Here is a 19735-nt window from a genome sequence, read left to right on the forward strand (position 1 = left end):
AAATTGGGGTCCAGAACAAAGGGAACGAAGAGGTGATCTTGCTGGACCACACAGTCTCCTACAACTATCTATTTTAACTTATTTAATTTATAACTGATGTCTTTTATTTGTATGTGGCAGCTGAAGATCTATGTAGGATGGAATGAACTTATTTATTTTTAATTTAAATATTTCATGGTGAAGTGTTTGCCTTGCATATAACATTTGGCAAATTCAAATAAAATAAAGTGTGCTTTGTGACATTAATAAACCAAAAAAAAAAAATTGCCCAGGCAAGCATTGAATTTGCCTTCTTCAGCCTCCCAAATAGCTAGGATTACCAGTGTGTGCCACCAACCCTGCAAGGAGAAATGTTTTTAAGGACTTTATTTAACATTCTTCTAGTTCCAGATTCAACTCGAGCATTACTCCTTAAGCATTTCTTGGTTATTGCTTTAAATTTTATGTCAGAAACTTTAGAAAGAAGCAAAGTATTTTAAATACCAGTTCAAGTTCATGTTCCTAGGAAGAGGTTGTTTCCCATTAATATTGTAACCATGTAACCACTTCAATATAAATGCTATGTGAAATTTTTAAAAAGATTAGAAAGGAGAAAGATCTCTCTAAAGAATGTGGCGTTGTTTCCACATTCATTAAGTAACTATTAAAGTGAGAAAATATTTTTTGCTGTCTCAAATCCTCAACAAGCTGCATTTTGGCCTGTTTGGTCCCAAAAGTATATATGCAACACACACACACACTCACACACAAACTAGTCCACATAGATGAATTCTGTGTGTGTGTGTGTGTGTGTGTGTGTGTGTGAGAGAGAGAGAGAGAGAGAGAGAGAGATCTATGAAGCCAGATTTGAGGACAGGCAGGCAGTGTCCGTGTAGAATAGGAAATCTGGTCGAATAGAGGAATGAAGGCCATCAGAGTCTGGGAAATTGGAGACGGCCCCTGGGAGATTGGGACATCAGTGTCTCCAGAGCCCTTTTGGTCACCAAGGTTACCTGCCTAACTGCCCCTCCCAAAAAGCTGCAGGCAGGGAATTGCTAATTAATGCCCCTTGGGCCCCTACCTGCCTGAATCCTCCCTGTGGCCCTTCCCGCTGCCATCTGCTTCTCACTTTCTTTGTTATGTCACGGGCATCTCCTGGGCCTAGTCACTTAGGAAGGAGAGAGATAAGGAGGAGAAAGAAAAGAACAAAAAAGACCCTAATCCTAATCTATAAAAGATGTAGGGTGTGCTTACTTCTGGGGGACTCTAGGGCATCAGCCATGGGCCCCTCTCCCTCCTGGGAGAAGTCTGTATTATTACCATTAAATAAAACCTACTTAATATGCTTGCCTTGGCGTGCTTCTCTAATGTTCAAACTTCAACATTTGAGGAAGCAGAACTTGTCACTGGTAAATGGCAGTATCCTTGAGATCTAATGGAAATAGAGAATGGGGAATCCTAACACGGCCTGTCTGATCAGATTCTTCATGTCCCCTCTGTACAGCACTCCTTTCTTTGAGGCAAGGGGAAGGACCCTTTTTGGGATGGGAGTCTTATGATGTACTAAGAGACAAGGTAGGTTGGAGAATTTTTTATGATCAGCTCCAGGACAAAAGGCAAGGGAAGATGAGAATAATATTCTTTAGGTTTTATGTCTTGCTCTGGGTAGTTTCTAAGATCTGCCTTAGGGAATAGAAATTCTAGTTTTTATGGTTTGCCTTGGGGACAGAAAGGTCTGGGGATGTAGCTTAGTGATAGAACACTAGATCATTCCCCACTGCTGCCAAAAGTAAAAGGAAGTAAAGAAAAGAGAGAAAGAAAGGAAGCACAAGACAGGAAGCTAGGAAAGTCAGAGAGAAACTTTACTTCTGAAGCTGTTTCTGAAGCCTTCACTTTAGAATATCATATTTTCAGCCCCAAGATATTCTTATAGGTGTTTTACATTGCTGAACTGAACTGGACAATCCAACTTCTTTAAAAGAAATCATTCAGTGTTGGTTTATACTCATATTAAAAACATTTGTTACTGTGCATGGTGGTGTGCACCTGTAATCCCAATGACTCGGGAGGCTGAGGCAGGGGGATCACGAGTTCAAAGCCAGCCTCCGCAAAAATGAGGCATTAAGCAACTCAGTTATACCCTGTCTCTAAATAAAATACATAACACGGCTGGGGATGTGACTCAGTGGTTGAGTGCCCCTGAGTTCAATCCCCATTCCTCAAACAAACAACATCAACAATTTGTTGACTAAATGATAATAGCAGCTGTAAATCATCTTAACATGTGTAACTCAAATACTATCATTTCTGAAGCACTTGCTACATACCAGGCTTTAATTGGATGTTATTCTTTAATCCACAAAAAACATTTTTTGAGGCACATGCTGTTATTGTCCCAATTTTACACACACACAGAAAACAGATATATATTTTAGATAACTTGCTCAGAGTCACACAGCTAGTAATTTGTAAAGCTGAATTTGAATCCAAATTGGTTTAACAACTTCACATTGTGATCAGAGTCAATGCTATTTTGTAGTCCTCGTGAAATGTTGGTATCCTTCAGGGTTCTTGCTTAGACCTTTTCTTCTATAAGTGTTTATATTAGCTTTCTATTGTTAATATAACAAATGGACATAAATTTTGTGGGTTTGGGCAATATAAATTTATTATGTTCTGGAAGACAGAACTCTGAATTGAGTATTACAAGACTAAATTTAAGATGTTGACAGGGCTGTTTCCTTCTAAAGGCTCCAGGTTAGAATTTGTTTCTTTCTTCTTTCAGCTTTGTTTGGTAACATTTCTTGGCTCAAAATTTCTGCTTCCATCATCACATTATTGTGGTTTTTATTCCTCTGATGTGAAATCTTCCTCTGCCTTCCTTTCAAGAATGCTTGGGATTATATCTAGGGTCCACCTAGATAACCTTCCCATCTCAAGTTCCCTAACATCGCATTTGCAAAGTCCCTTTCAGCAAATAATGTAAACTTTACATGTTCCAGGGATTAGGACCTAGATATGTAGGTGAGGGGGTTATTCAGTCTATCGCAATGTTCAAATGATCTTGTGATTTTTCCCTACCATGTAAGCACTGACTCTCAAATGTGTTCTTTCAGCATATGTATCTCTCTCTTGAGTTCCATACTATTTTGTGTGTGTGTGTGATTGGGATTAAACCCAGGGTGTCACACGTGCTAACACAAACTCAATCACTGAGCCACAACTCCCCCAGTTCCAAGGGATTTGTTTACCTAAATGTCTCACTTTGAAATATATATAGCGTCTCTCTCAGTCCTTCTTTCATCACACCCAAAATCTCTCTTTGGAGCTTCTACCTGAGTTAATGATAACCACGTTTCAAGTAGTGTCCAAAGCCAGACTCTGAGTGTCCACAACATTTTTGTTATTGTTGGTGTTGTTTTGGTACTAGGGATTGAACCCAGGAGCAACAGCCCCTTTTCTGGTCTCCCTACCTAAAGAATTGCTTCTATTCCTTAAAAGGATGATTCCAGAATACCATATAGAAAGATATCACATTCAACGTTCATTAAAATAGCCCTGTGAATTTGGCATATCTTTAAGAAATCTTCAGTCTGCAAAAGCACAGTTCTTCAAGACAAAAATAAACTGACAATTTGAGAACGTTTTCATACCAGTTTTTGTTTTGGTACCAGGGATTGAAACCAAAGGAGCTTAATCACTGAGTCACATCCCCAGTCCATTTTATTTTATTTTATTTTTTATTTTGAGACAGGGTCTCACTAAGTTACCTAGGGTCTTGCTAAATCACTGAGGCTGGCCTTGAACTTGTGATCCTCCTGCTCCAGCCTCCTGAGTTGCTGTGATTACAGGTGTGTACAATAGTACCTGGTTCCTATTGGTTTTGAGCTGATGTTAGAGATGACCTCCACCTATGGATGTGGCTCTTTGGGGTGGGGCAACATTATATTCCAAGAGAATACTCTATTAGAGCCCTAATGCAATTCTAATCAGAATCTAGTTTCACCTTTGGCCCTTCGTGTGAATAGAGAATACAGTAATTTTTTAAAACTTTTTAGTTGTAGGTGGACAATATCTTAATTTCATTTATGCATTGTTATCTGATGCTGTGGATACAACCCACTGACTTGCACATGCTAAACAAGTGCTCTACCACTGAGCTACAATTCCAGCCCCAGAACATAGTACTTGTACTTTGGATTTTTTACTCTACTTCCTTCCATCCCTCTCACATCTTCATGCCATCTGATAATCCATTCCCACCATTGCTAAGTTTCCTTTCATTCACTCTCTGAATAGTTTTTGGGGGACTCCCAACCACTGTTTTTATCCCACACTAGATGGGGGTTGAATGTAACAGAGCCAACCTTGGTTTTTGTGACTCTCCTTTTTTGATACTCTCATTGCTTAGAAAACAGTTCACACATTGTCTTTCCACATTCAGATCTGACACAGCTGATAAGAGAAGAATTTTGAAATATTTAAAAAGTTAAAGGCCAGAGAATGTAGGGAGGAAAGAGATAAGAGAAGTTCATCTTAACTCATAGCTTCGAGCTAAATCAGCAAAGAAAAAGAAAAAAGAAACTGCTTCACATTCCTTTCCCATATGCCAAAGATTACTCATCAAGGCCACATATCATTCTGGTTTTGGAACCAACCAGAAACTAGCAAAACTTTTCTCTATGTACTAAACTATCCCAGGGCTTTGCCCACTTCACATTGCTCAGTCCCCCACTTACTATAGCCAATTTAGTTTCAGTGTAAACAATTTATGTTTCTTCTCCCCAGAATTTCATTAAAAATCTCTGGTTAGGTCTGGTGGACTTTTTTTCCAACTACTATCTGGTTATGCTGCTGCTGGCTTAGGGAATTTGCCCCACGACGGGTCCTTCCACCTTTTAGTTAGCATCTGTACAGCTCAATAAATTATTTTCAAAGGCTTCTTAGTATTGAAGGTTTTATTTAACACAACAAATTAGGTTTTTTCTTATTAAACTACATTATCCTTTTAGTCTCATTTCCCTAAGGTTGCTCCTAGTCCACCTTAATTAGATGCTTTGATGTTCTCAGTTTCTCCGGCTCTCTTCCTCCCTTTGCAGTCTGTTCATATCCATGATGTATAGCTATTGCTATCTTAACTCTAAAAAGAAGTCTTGGAGACATGTGGTGGTCTTTCCCAACAAGCTGGCCCTATGAATTGGCTTCTTATTTATTTCCAGAAGCATAGCTCAGCTAGCTGTCCCTCTCTTTTTGTTCCTCTATAAAGGGGTTTGTGTAATCTATCATTTCATGTTTACATATAGCCAAAGTTTTAAAATCTTGTTGCTTACTCTAATTCAGTTACCTTTTCCCAAAGGGTTGACAGATATCACTGCCTCCCTTCTTGATCAATGTTTTATTTTGAAAAAAATATTCAAACAAAATATTGCAAGGATAATATAGCAAATACATTTTTCAAGAATAATGAAAGTACTTTCTATATCTAGATTACATTCACCAATTAATATTTTGCAATTACTTTATTTCTGTGTGTATATATATTGTTCATCACTGAACTATTTCAAAAGTAATAATAGATATCATAATACTACATCATTTTATCTCCTAATGAGTATTCTACAACAACAATACTATGGTTGTGGTCACATTCAGAAAATTTAGCACTGATATAATACTATTACCTGACCTACAGTCTTTATTTAAGCACTACTTTTAATTGGGATGTATTTTAATCTCTTTTAACCTAGAACAGTTCCACAGCTTTCTCTCTTTCATAGCATTAATATTTTGATGAGAATGTGAAACAACTGAAATTCTCAAACTTTACTGGTATGAGTATAAAATGGTATGGACACTTTGTAAAACCGTTTGACAATTTCATATAAAAGTAAATATCTACCTTTCCTATGGCCAAGTCATTACACTTGTATTTTCCAAGAGAAATGAAAATGTGCATTAGGATTTTATTTATAATAATAAAAAACAATACACATATCCAATAACATCCAAATGGATAAAAATTTGGTTTGCATTTGCACTTGGAATACTGCAGCAATAATTTTAAAAGAATAAATTGCCAATATACTCAGTTACAGAGATAAATATTTTTTAATATGTACAACAAAAAATTTTATTGGGTGAGATATTTTGGGTGTTTTTGTTTGATTTGTTTTTCTTCTTTTTTTTATCTTTACAGACTGCATTTTGATTCATTGTACACAAGTGGGTTACAACTTCTCATTTCTATGGTTGTATACAATGTAGATTCACACCATTCCTGTAATCATGCATGTACATAGGATAATGATGTCTGCCTCAGTCCACTATCTTTCCTTCCCCTACCCCCTCTACTCCCCTCATTTCCTTCTACACAATCCAAAGTTCCTCCATTCTTCTCGTGCCCCCCCCCATGATGTATCATTATCCACTTATCACAGAAAACATTCGTCCTTTGGTATTTTGGGATTGGCTTATTTCACTTACCATTAAATTCTCCAACTCCAAAAGATGAGTGTTAAAAGCATTATAATGAATGAATGACACTAGACAAAAGAGAGTATCTACCATATTATTCCATTTATCAGAAGTTCTACAAATGTAAATGGTAATATAAATTCATGGAAATAACTTGAGTGATTACTGGGAGGGAAATGGTTGGGAAAAGCTTTCTGGAGCAATTAAAATGCATTATTTTACATTTGTATTTTAAATACAATTGTATTTTAATCATAGGATTAATATCCACACATTTCCCTATATGTAAATTTTATCTCAATTTTTAAAGAGTGTAAATTTGTAATGGCTAATTTGAATTGTCATCTTGACTGGATTAAGAGATGCCCATGATTAAGAAGCTTCTGGGTGTGTCCATGAGGGCGTGTCTAGAAATGATTGGAATGTGGAATAGGAACTGAAGTGGAGCCTCTCCCTGAGCATGGGCAGCACTGTCCAATAGGATGGAATAAAAGCTGGAAGAACAAGGAAGCAGATGCAGATGTAAGCTCAGCTCTTCTTGAACAGGTTCTTGATCGCTGCTTTGATTGTCTGAGGATATTGGACTCTCACTTCTTCGCTCTTCCAAAGCAGACACTGCCAATGATTCTCCAGGTAGTTTCCAGAAGCCTTAGTCTCTGGCTAGTGTAGCACTGTTGATCCCTCTTGTTCTGGGGCTTCTGCCTCTTGGACTGCGCAGCTACTGGTTCTTATAGCTCTCCAGCTGCAGACGGTCATTTTGGACTATCCAGCTTCTGGTCATTTAAGCCAATCTAATAAACCCCCCTTTGTAATCATACTTCCTGTTGATTCTGTTCCTTTAGAGAACCCTGACTAATACAAAATTAGAATATGAGCATCATGAAGACAAAAACTTTGTTTTGCACACTGCTTTGTCTTAGCATCTAGCCAAATGCCAGGGTAGTTCACAGGAGTTCATTAAATGTTGAAATAAAAAAGAAGCAGGCCTTGAAATCATCTGTATCAATAATTGCCAAATGCATATTGGAGATGTTCACTCAACCCTATGTAATATAGGTATAGTTTATACTTGAAACCTGATATTTATCCAGTTCTTACATTACTAAGACTCCTATAGGTCAATTATAAGAGTTTTGAAATAAGAAAAATGACCATTTCAATACAGACTTTTCTGATGCTAAAACCTCCACTTTCCCTGCTTTTTTATACTCTCTCTACATAAATGAACCTCTAGGATTACAAAATAGATTGGCTAAAAGTGATGAGTTGTATCCATGCAGAGTTATGTTGATATGCTTTAGCAATAATATATTTTTTGGATCCAAGTGGTCATTTCCAGCAAGTAGTTGAATGTGGAGTCTTGAGAGAAAAGTCTGGGATGTATAAATGTTTTGGTTAGCACAGTCTAACATATAAAAGTTGGCTTCTAGTAAATATTTGTTAGATGAGTAAACCAATGAAATATGAATTTGGTAGTCTAGAAAATTCAATTGAGAGCATATCCTTTCAGTATTCTGTTCCTATATATCAATTAAATGTTTTTGAAAATCACATTTATTTCTATTTTGAGAAATTAATTACTTACAGAATATTCATAAAGTAGCAAGGAAATGCCATCATGCTACCAAGGCAGAACTACAACATAAATAAACAAGGGAGATTGTGGCAAGGAAGGCCGTCCATAGAAAAGGGAAGTTTCTTAGGACACTCAGAGGTCCAAAACTTATACTAGATCATTCTCAGAAGTAAGATTGAAAATAAACAAATAAGGAATTGATACCTTTACTTTGGTATGGGGGATAGAACCTGAGGTCTCAGGTATGCTGGACTACTATTGAACTATAGCCCAGCCCCACAAATGAGGCATTGAAAGAACCAAGAGCCCCTATATCAACTAAAGAGAAAGGAAAATGGAAAAATGCAGTTTTCCACCTTAAGATACCTTAAAATGTATATATGTATTTATACATATATATATTTGGGGTGGGTACCAGGGATTGAACTCAGGGGCATTTGACCACTGAGCCACATATCTAGCCCTATGTTGTATTTTATTTAGAGACAGGATCTCAGTGAGTTGTTTAGCACCTCACTTTTGTTGAGACTGGCTTTGAACTCTCGATCCTCCTGCCTCAGGCTTCCAAGCCACTGCACCCAACTAGATATTTTTTTTAAATATCTTGTGTTATGTTTTTGATCTGCAATGTTCCCTAAAGGCTCATGTATTGAAGGCTTGGTGTTCAATGCATCAATGTTCAGGGGGGTGGGCATTTTGGAAAGTGATTAGATCATGAGAACTCTAATCTTATCAATGGATTGATCCACCAATGGATTCATAGCTGAATGGAGTATTGATAGGTGATGGAAATTGTAGGAGGTGGGACCTATTTGAAGAGAGTGGTTCCTTTGAGGCATGCCCTTGGGAACTCTATCTTGTCCCTTCACCCTTTTCTTTCTTCTACTCTCTCCCCGCCCCCTCTCTTTCTTTCTCTCTCCTGACTGTCATGAGGAGAGTAACTTTCCTTCCCCATGCTCTTCTACCATTATGTTCTGTATTGCCTCGAATCAAAAGCAATGGAGCCAACTGATCATGGACTGAAACCTCTGAAACCATGAGCCAAAATAAATCTTTCCTCCTCCTTGTTTATTTCTCAAGGTATTTTGTCATAGTGATAGAAATTTGATTAATACCCTCCACATACTCACTGAAAAAAGTTAAAACTGAAAATATAGAGGATACAGAAGAAGCTATTAATTTCCAATAAAAATAATCTAAAATATTCACTTCACATATTTTGCCATTTATCCTCAACTTCTGTGTGTTTTATAGCTATCATTTTCATGAAATATTATGTCAAGAACAGCTTTCTGTGTCAATTACATATCTATATATCACATAATTCATGACAAGATTGTCCTCAAATTTTCAAATTTTCTGGAAGTTAACTAAATAAAATGGAAGTGTGGAGGTTTTTTATTCTCATCTTGCAATACAGAAACAACACCAGAGTGCATAAAAATGTAAATGCACACAAAATTCAGTTATGACTTTTAAAATTCCAAATGAATAAGTTATTGTATTTAACTGGTTTAGAAATTGCTTCTTTTATGCAAGGAAGGTTGAACACAAGGAACAAGCTTTGGTTTTTGCTTTAAAAGGGTTATATTAGGTCAAGGAAGCACTTACTGAGTTCCTATAGGAGTATTATATCAACATCTCCACTTAATGATGAAAATGGTGATGATGATAATGATGATACTGACAGTGATGATGACTGCCAATATAACATTCTTTTACGGTCTATTATATGCCTGGCATTTCATTTAATTTACTATATTTACTTTCCACAACCCAGTCTCATTTTATATATGAATATAATTCATTTTATAGATGAATGAACCAATCTCACCTCACACTTCTTATAGGCAGACAATCCAATTATAACCAGTGTTTTCCCATTATAATAGGTCTACCCTTTTAGATAATGGATTATTTTCAAGTCTTGGCAAATGAGTATTTCAAATTTTCAAAATGTGTATGTAACCTGTGCCCAAACAGAAGTCTTTGAGTATTCATTCAACAGCAAACCTTGACCATGATAATAATAACAGCAATGATGGTGGCAGAGAGGAAATTTTGTGTTTGATCTAATCTTATATGTTGGGACAATGTGAAAGACCTGGTCTCCAAGAAAGTGGGTGTCCCCCAAGAAAGAGGATGATTAATTTATGGAGAAGGTCACATACCATTAGAGAGAAGAACCCAAACTGGAACCCAGGTTTATATGGCTCTAAAGTCATATACTTAATCAATTTGCCCTCCTAAACCCAAGGATTTGAATTTTGTTTTCATCTTACTGCCCATTCAAAATTTTAGGATGTCAGAAATGTGCTAATGTTTCCTCAGATAACAGACTTGGGGAGGAAAGCTTTATGGGATTTATTCCTCCACCATCAATGCCTTAGAAAGTATTTTTACACCAGCTCAGTCTGACTGCCTTCATTCCTGAGTCAATGGCTAGGTTTACAATGCATGTGTGCTTTCAGACAGAAGGTGACACTCCTCTTCTCCCAAGTTGCAGGACCATGTGCCTTTTGTGAGCTCCCTTTACCTGAGGTCTCCTGTACTCCTGGGCCTGGGCAGACTCAGACTTCAGATGCCCTGTGCCAGGCAGACACAGAGCTAAGTCATCACAGAACCAACAAAACAGGCCAGGGCATATCCTAGGCCCTTCCGGGAGTCTGGGCAAGGTGGGTGGGAGAGGGATGGGTGAGATCTTGTCTGCTGGCTAACCTCATTTTGCCCAATTATTTTGGAGGCTACTTCACTGGATGCTGAGGGAAGGGTCATCCCACCCCTGCTTCTACCCCATCTTATCTGGTCTCACCAGTGTAGACACCTGTCTGCTCAAAGACTACCCTAACCAGTTTCCAGCTATGAAGCTTTGGGGCCTCCTCCTCTCCAAAAAGATCCCCCAAAGAGAAAGGGCAAAGGAGGGAAAGGCAGCATGCTCTGACCTGCAGTGTGGACTGTTGTTCTCCTCCAGGTAAGTCTGTTCCTCACAGCTCGGCCTTTGGCTGCAGAAGGCCTGATGTCTACTGCAGACTGGAGCAGAGAAACCAAAGGCAGACCCAGTCTGGAGAGGAGTGTGGCTTGAGGGAGCTCTTCTACAGCCTGCCTACACCCTGCTACCCATGAGGGCTAGGGGTTGGATGTCTTCTGTCTTATAAAACTGGCACAATGAGTCCCTGGAATCTTACAGGATTCTAGCCCTTCCAGCATCCATCAGGCTGCCATGACCTTAAAGAATGGTCTGGAGACATGAAGAGCTCCCCCAGATGGTATCATATGGTAAAAAAATTAAAACAAGTACCAAGGGTATAGTGTTGGCTCAATTTTGTGAGATGATTATAAAAAGAGAACTTGGAATTTATTTCTGATATGTTTTACTCATATTGGAGAAAGAAATTTACAGCTAACCATGGTGTTCAGTAAAGACAAATTCATTTTACATTACATTTCCTCCCCTGGCTTCTTGTCTTTGTCAACAGAAATCTGTTAAATTTCATGTATCTGTCATTCCTTTTCTTTAAAACCCTTACCCAAAAAATATACTTGTAGTAGGATTTCTACTTCTTAAGTTTCAGTGAATATTCACCAATATTTTCTTACGTTTTGTGGTTCATATTTATAATGTTGGAAAGCAACTATATATACCAGGGGTTCTCATACTTCATTGTGTATCATAATAACCTGAAGGAGATTGTTAGCTATATTATTTTAAAAGCCATTCTCCCAAGTATGAATCAGTGGGACTTCTGTGGGACCCAGAAATCAGCATTTTCAGGATGCTCCACAGCTGACTCTGGTGCACAAGATAATGCAAGATATTTGGTAAAACATTGGGAGTGCATTTCAATCTTTGCCCTGTTTCTTTCTGAAATTGCTTTCATAACTCTAAAAGAAATCAAAAGCCTTGTAAAGGGCTGTGGTTGTGGCTCAGTGGGTACACTGCTTGCCTGGCATGCCTGAGGCACTGAGTTCAATTCTCAGCACCATATAAATAAATAAAATAAAGATTCGTCGACAATGAAAAAATCTATTTAAAAAAGTCCTGTAAAAAATAATTCGGCAATACAATTGGGTAAAAGTGCTGCCTCCTAAGTAATAATCTGGTTCCTTAGTAATAATGATTCAAAATCAATTAAATATTAAAATATGATATATCAGTTAAACACCCACAAGTATGTGAGGGATATCAGGAGGAAAACAGTTTGATCTACCATGGCAATATAGTCACTAACATTTATATAGTAGCCATCGTATTTCAAGTATACTTATCATATTCTTAGTGCCTTTGAAAGTTTTTGAGTTTTCCCCCTCAATTCAACAAGAGATGGAATGGAGAGGGGGCTGTCCAGTAGACACACACACACATGCAAATAAAACCTTTTGTCTTAAAAATATTTTTATGTTTCAGGGGAATAGGATGGAGAGTAGGGGACTCTTCCTTTAGATCTGTTCCCAGTATCAACTTGTGCAGTTTGCAAATGTCCCCCAAATCTCCTGAACTAATAAGGCAGGCCTGTCAGGAGAGCTCAGGGAGAGATCATCTCACAAGAGGACAAAACCTTACTCCTTGGCCTTAAAAGCAGCAACTCTGATGACAGCATGACACCTTTCACTCAAACTTGTATCCCAAATGGATGCATCACATCAGACTCCTATGGACACAAAGGATCCTGTGATTGACAGCAGAAGTGGCTGTTTGGCTGGGCACTGTGCAAGACATTGATTGCAGCCCCAGCAACCCTAGAGCAGTCCCACTTATCGTAAGCATCACTATAAAGCAGAGAGAGTGTGAAGAAGACAGTGGAGTTCAACACAGAGGACTCCTGGAAACTCAGTGGGGTTTTGCCACTCAAGGCCTCAGTGCACCAGCAGGGGAGGGGGCCAGACAGGGCAAAGGACCCAGCAGGAGCAGCAGCCATGGCCACTATGCATAGTGGGACCCAGGGTGGGGGGAAGACAGGCGTGAGGCTCGATGGCTGAGGACTAGCACAAAGCCCCCACATCTCATCTGCCTACTGAACTTGTTTCTGAGCACAGATTGAGTCAGACCAGGCCCTCCCTCAAATAATTGGGGTTCTGTAGCATAGGTGGAACAAGGTCTCATCAAGCACTGCTCAGAGTTACTGGATCATTGCTTCCCCACAGTGTCCCTGTGAGGCAAATATTTTCCCCATGAAAAGACTGAGTCTTAAGCAACTGTATCTGTAATGATTGCCAGTTTTATTCCTCTGGCAAAGAAATCCAGAGGTAACTTGAGGTTTACATTTCATTTATAGTTGTTTCATCAAGAGTTTAGGTGCCCCCATTGCCCTTACAAGCTAGTTGCAAACTATTTTTGATTATTACTTATTAAAAAATTCTCAATTCTTTGTGTGTGTGAAAGGTGTTCATTAAAAAATACACATAAGCAAAAAGCAAAACAAAAACAAAACTTCACACAAAAATAAGCACAGTTAAGTTTTTGAGATATGTATGTATGTATACACACACACACCCAATTTGGAATTGTATCCTACATATGTGAGCTGATACTAAATATGCTGCTTTGTAATCTGTTAACGTTTTACTGTACATACGGAATGAATGAACATATTTCCATGCATATGTGTGAAACTTTCCAACTGAAAAATAAACCTGGAAAGTAGGTCAAAATCCAATGAGATGCTGGTAACAAGGAAACTACCTAAAACAATATGGCCATGTAACTAAAAGTAAAATGAAGGTCAAAGATACATCAGAAAATGCTAACAAAAAGAAAGCAGGGGCTAGATTTTAATATCAGACAAAAAGGAATTCAAGGCCTGAAGCATACAGGATAAGGACGGCTACGTGAATGTCTTTGCTTCCAATGCATCATCACAAACTTGTTTCTTACTCTTCTGATCTCTTCCCTAAGCCTTTCCAACTCATCTACTCCTCTTATCATTTCTTCAGGGTCCACATGCCTAACAGGAGTGTCCTCTTTAAATCCCTGGCCAGGTTGTGCGGGCCCTCCTCTAAGGTTTCCTTCTGCTTCCTGGCTTACATTTTCTTGGGAAGGTTGAGGATTTCCTTCTGTTTCCTGTGGTACATCTTCTGAAGGATGGTCTTCTTCTGCCTTTGGCATGTTCTGTGGTTTTCCTTCATTTTCTTCACAAGACTTTTGCATGTTGGATTTTTTTTTATTATTTCCTTTTGGAATAAATTAATCCTAGGAAAAAAGGAAACAACAACGAGGTGCCAGGCAGAAACTGGCCAGGGTATGTGTTCCCATAGTAACTGGTTTTTCTGATTCAGGTCCCTAATTGTCAAAAAAAGTTTTCCAACTAGACAGGGCAAGATCTTCGGGCTCAACTCCCCTGACTCCACCCCTTCCTCCACCTCCCTTCCCTCCCCTCTGGCTCCAGCTCCAGCCCACCATTTTCCCAGCAGGCCCTGCTACAAGCCTCTCCCAGCACTGAAAAGGGAGCAGCGCGGAAGCAATTAACCCTTCCCTCACCTCTGGTCTCCCACACTCCCGCCCTTTCGGGCTTTCCCAACCTGCAGCCTCTCACCTGAGACAGTCCAGTCTCTGGCTTCCCCTCCCCCTTGCACGTCTCTTTGGCCTCCCCCACTCCCCCGCCCCATTTCCGCTGCAGGCTCTGCTCAGGCCTCCTGAGCTTAATCCGGATGGAGAGGCTGCGGCGCCCCCGGGATGTGCTTTGGTGTCATGTACACTTCCACCCCCACCCAAAGGAACCTGAAGCAATTGCACCCTTCCACTGACCTGCAGGGATCCAGGAGATTTTCCTCCCTCTTCCCTCACCTCGATTTGTGTCGCGCCCAAAAGACCAAGAGTCCTGTAGAAGAACAGGAGTACTTGGTGAACAAGCCAGTACCTGGATCAAAAGGTCCCTTTTAAGATTATAGGCCTTGTTGGTCTAAAGTTTCCCTCGCCCTCATCAGCTCCCTCCTTTTATGACAACCCCGCCCTCCTCAGTGCCCACCGTTTCTCTGCGAGACAGCAGGGAATGAAAGAGGCAAGTTTTTTCTACATTGTTTCTATGCCTGTCTCTGTGTCTCTGTTTGTCGGTCTCTCTGTCCTCTCTCTCTCTTTCTGCCTCTCGCTCTCTCTCGGGACCCTCAATTAGCTACCCTTCTCCCTTTCCACCCCCCAGCTACCACCCCCTACCAAACAACCCAAGGTTTCCTGCACAAAATGGGAGTTTGGAGGAACAGTAGAGTAGGGAAAGCAGTGAAGGATTCTCTTGCATTCTGCTCTCTGCCGCCTCTACACCACACTCTCAAGTCAGCGCCCCCACCTTTATACTACCTTAAAGGATCCGGGTCACTTTTCTCTTTCTCCAGCAGAAGCGAGCTGCTACAGGGAAACAGGGCCTGGATTGTAAGGACTTCTGCACACGTCGACTCTCTGTCACGTGAGTGCCACGTCATCAATAAGCTCGGGTCCTCAGTTACCCCTCCCATTGACACTGAACCCCGCCCCCTACATTCCCTCCACTAGATACTGTCAGTATTTCCCCCTATTTGCCAATCAGAGACAATAAAACTGCTATCTTCACCCTGGAGTACCTATTCGCCTCTCTCGGATTACCAGGGGAGATCTGCCTTTTAGGATTAATTAACCATTTCTCCTGCTTTAGGGAATCATCTTTCTTTCTCCCTTGCTCTGGGGAATCATCTCTTTCTCTCTCCTACTCCCTATTCACCCACCTTCCCTCCCCCAAGGCCCTATAGTCCATATTCCCTGGAATTTCAGCCGGCATTAAAATGAGTGAAGGTTTTAGATAAGGGGCAAAGAAGCTGGAAAAGACTGTAGGGGTGAGAGTGTGGGATTTTACTAGCCCTTCTGAATAGTTTTCTGGTGTGTTCTGATTTAAACAGTGTATTTTAAAATTTATATTTAAAAAGGATACTTCATAAGTAATATTTAACACAATATGGAAGATAAATTAATTTAGTTAAATTAATTTTTAAAATTTCAAAGAAATTTTCTAGTGGCTACAAATTAAATGATAGTACTTACAACATAGTGATATGTTAGAACCCTTAAAAATCTGACTAAAAGAGCATCTTTTAACAATTGACTCCCAAATTAGTCCGTGGAAGGAGACCTGGTTTTATCTTGTTAGCAACTTCGTATAGGTAATCCTCTACTTTCTATTTCTGGCTAAAATCAAGTTCTCAAGTGCTAAATGTCTGAACTTTCCATTGATGACTGCTGTGGGCTCCTACTTGTGTTTAAAATGAAATCTTCATACAGACCTCCTCTCCTGTCCTCTGTAGGATCCAATGCCTTTGTCAATTAGATAAGTCCACTGCTCATCTTAGCCTCCTTTTCCACTGAATGAACCTTTTTGGAACTCAAATATGTTTGTTGGGGAAAATGCTGTTGTTGAGAAAGAAATGTTTGTAGGGAAATAACTCTTATAATGAAACATTGAAAAAGGAGAGAGTTCCCTATATCTCACCATTGATTCTGAAGCTGTTAAGCCAGTAAAATTTTATTCATTCATTTGTGGATCTCTTGAGATACTCTGATATTATTCACTGTACTCCACTTTTAAAAAGAACTATCAACACGCATAATTGTCATGATTAGAAAGTAGAGGTAACATCATTACTTTAAAAAATACTTTTTGCTCAAAGAAGAAATCAATCTCCCTGTAACCCAGAGTCCATTGGTACCAGGAGATGGTGTGGTTCCTGGAATGGCAATCTTGTAATGGAGCCAGCTGGAGAGCCAAGTGAAGGGCGGGTGGTCTCTTGTCTTGGTTGATTGCAGCAGAGTACCTCAGCTGACAATACAACGTACCAGGGAGAACTAAAAGGTTGTAAAAAGTAAACATTTTGTTGGCTTAATGTTTTATAATTTACATTTAAGCATGAAGAATTTATTGCACAATTGAAAGACAAACTTTCTCTTATTTGATGGAGAATTTTTAATGTAAGTGTACTGAGCAAATTATAGATTTAATCATTATCTATCACCAAATGTTTCCATTCTTTTAGTTGTTACCAATTAGTGGGGGATAACTCTGATCTTTAAAAATATGTATTACAAAAGCAAAATCAGCTTTGTGCATATGCACAATTCTGTTAATATCAACCAATGTATAAATTGTTCAACCACTATTACAATCAGAATATAAACATATTTTAACCTCTTCTCTAAACTCTAGCAATCACTGATTTATTGCCCATTATTATAATTTTGTCAGCTTTAGGTTTTTATATAGATGATATCATATAGTATGTAACATTTTGAGACTGGCTTGTTTCACTCAGCATAATCCATGGACATCCATTTAATTTGTTGTGTGTATCAGTAGTTCATTCTTGTCTTTTTAATGAGTGTTATTCTGTTATTTGAATATTCAACAGATTGTCTATGGACTTGTGGAAGGATATGAGCTATTCCCAGGGCTAGGAAACTATGAAGAAAGTTGCTATAAACATTCATGTACAAGTTTAGGCCCTTATTATTTCATATCTGGACTACCTGTCTGCAGCACCTCCTTTCTCCCTCCAATCTGCCTCACACATTACCATCAAATTAAATTTTACTCTTTCCTACTTTCAACTGTCAGTCTCATGCTCATGGTCTTTGGATGGTAGTCCCACCACCACAGAATAAATCCTACACTGTTCATCTTGACATTAAGCATCATCAGAATTGAGCCCCAGGACACTTGTTCCCAACACAGTGATACATTTTCTCCCTCACTGATTGTGCCCCAAGTATGCCCTATTTATCCCTCTCATGTCCTTAACATGCTATTTTCTTCCTACTAACTGCTCACTTTTTCTTCCTAGGTCCTGGTCCAGCTCATTCTTAAAGGCCAGCCCCTCATCACGCAGCCTCTGAAGCCATCTCACCTGGAAGTAATCTCTCCCTCCCCTGCTCATGAGGTTTGCATCTGTTGTGTAGCCCTTTCTCTCTCTCTCTGTGTGTGTGTGTGTGTGTGTTGGGTGTGGGGCCTAACCAGGCAGATGATCAGATGTGCATTGGGGGTGGGGATCAGTGATCATGCTTCAGCTCTAATTGCTTCTGTTGTGGTTCTTGTAATGTTAACCAGTATGTTTCCCATAAATTTTAGCATGGGGCTGGGAATGTAACTCAGTGTTAAAGCATTTACCTAGCATGCAGGAGGTCCTAAGCTTGATCCTCACAAGAAAGAGAGAGAGAGAGAGAGAGAGAGAGAGAGAGAGAGAGAGAGAGAGAGAGAGAAAGAGAGAGAGAAAGAGGAAGGAAGGAAGGAAGGAAGGAAGGAAGGAAGGAAGGAAGGAAGGAAGGAAGGAAGGAAGGGAGGGAGGGAGGGAGGGAGGGAGGGAGGGAGGGAGGGAGGAAGGAAGGAAGGAAGGAAGGAAGGAAGGAAGGAAAGAAGGAAGGAAGAAGATTGATCTTCAATTGGGCACCAAAAATTGAAGCACAAATTTTATTGTCCTATCACCTGTTTATTCTGTTTATATGTATTCAGAGCAATCCTAAAGCCATTTTTCTGGTGCTGTTGGTAGAGGATATTAACCCTGTTTTCCTAAATACTCACAAAAGAGAAAGATCAGTCTGCTCACTGGTGTGCACCTGGCAAAGAATAAGGTGATCCTCAGACCTTTACCTTCATTCCTGTCCTTGGATCATTTCAGTGCATCCATGTAACCCTCAGATGCCTTTGAAATTAAGTTAATCACCAAAGATTTTAAATATAGATAGTTTTTTGTGGGGGCAAAGGTATGGGGGATTAAACCCTGGGGTGCTTAACCACTGAGTCACATCACCAGCCCCTATTATTCGTATTTTATTTAGAGACAGGGTCTCACTGAGTTGCCCCTATTATTCGTATTTTATTTAGAGACAGGGTCTCACTGAGTTGCCCCTATTATTCGTATTTTATTTAGAGACAGGGTCTCGCTAATTTGCTGAGGCTGGCTTTGAACACAGTCCCTCCTGCCTCAACCTCCAGAGCCACTGGGATTACAGGTGTGTGTCACCACGCCTGGCTATAGATAAACTTTTAAGATGTTAGCATTCTATTAAACTAAAAAAAATTCTTTTTTAAAAAAAGGAAGAAAAAGAGATTTTTCTTGGTACTAGAGATTGAACCCAGGGGTACTTAAACACTGAGCCATATCCCCAGCCCTTTTTATTTCTTATTTTGAGACAGGGCCTTGCTAAATTGCTGAGGCTGACTTTGAACTTACAATCCTTCTGCCTCAGCCTCCCGAGCTGCTGGACATACACCACCACGCCCAGCACACATTCATTTTAACAGTGATGGCATGGGTTCTGGTGAGTGGACACACTGGCCCTCTGAGCAAATCAATGTTCTGGTTTTTTTGTACCAATCACCCACTAGAGAGAATTCCAAAGGCCGAAAGTTCTCCAGGTTATGTCAGGGGAGGAGGAAATAGGCTGTATTTTACCATTCGTGAGTATCCAGAAAGCTCATATAAAAGACTATGATATCCAGAAGAGGGCTATGTCCCTTACTAAGCCACTTCAGTGTCATGTATTCTATGACTATATTTACAGGAAATCCTCCTGCATATTCCTTCATTGCTATTTTTAAAATCTTAATTGATGTGTAATAGTTGTACCTATTAATGGAATAAAGTATGATATTTTGATACATGTATACATATTCTGATGACCAAATTGCAATAATTAAACTTTTATCACCTCGAGTATTTTTCATTTTTATGAGAACATTTAAAATCTACTCTTCTAGG

The 19735-nt window shown here is 39.4% G+C and overlaps 1 protein-coding gene across 2 annotated transcripts; it reads right to left on the bottom strand.

The window, feature by feature from the left end:
- Positions 1 to 13225: 13225 nt before the first annotated feature.
- Positions 13226 to 15418, bottom strand: Tceal8 (transcription elongation factor A like 8). 2 transcript variants are annotated; one of them, XM_047536271.1, is made up of 3 exons: positions 15318 to 15418; positions 14772 to 14844; positions 13226 to 14216 (listed from the first exon to the last, which is right to left on the bottom strand). In XM_047536271.1, the coding sequence occupies exon 3, from the start codon at positions 14172 to 14174 to the stop codon at positions 13821 to 13823; it is 354 nt and encodes a 117-aa protein (XP_047392227.1). In that variant the 5' UTR covers positions 14175 to 14216; positions 14772 to 14844; positions 15318 to 15418; the 3' UTR covers positions 13226 to 13820. The 2 variants fall into 2 exon arrangements, with proteins under 2 accessions (XP_047392227.1, XP_047392229.1); XM_047536273.1 differs by having other exon boundaries at positions 14772 to 14883; positions 15318 to 15345.
- Positions 15419 to 19735: the final 4317 nt, after the last annotated feature.

This window comes from Sciurus carolinensis, chromosome X (genome assembly GCF_902686445.1).
Source record: "Sciurus carolinensis chromosome X, mSciCar1.2, whole genome shotgun sequence".
NCBI classification, from domain to species: Eukaryota; Metazoa; Chordata; class Mammalia; order Rodentia; family Sciuridae; genus Sciurus; species Sciurus carolinensis.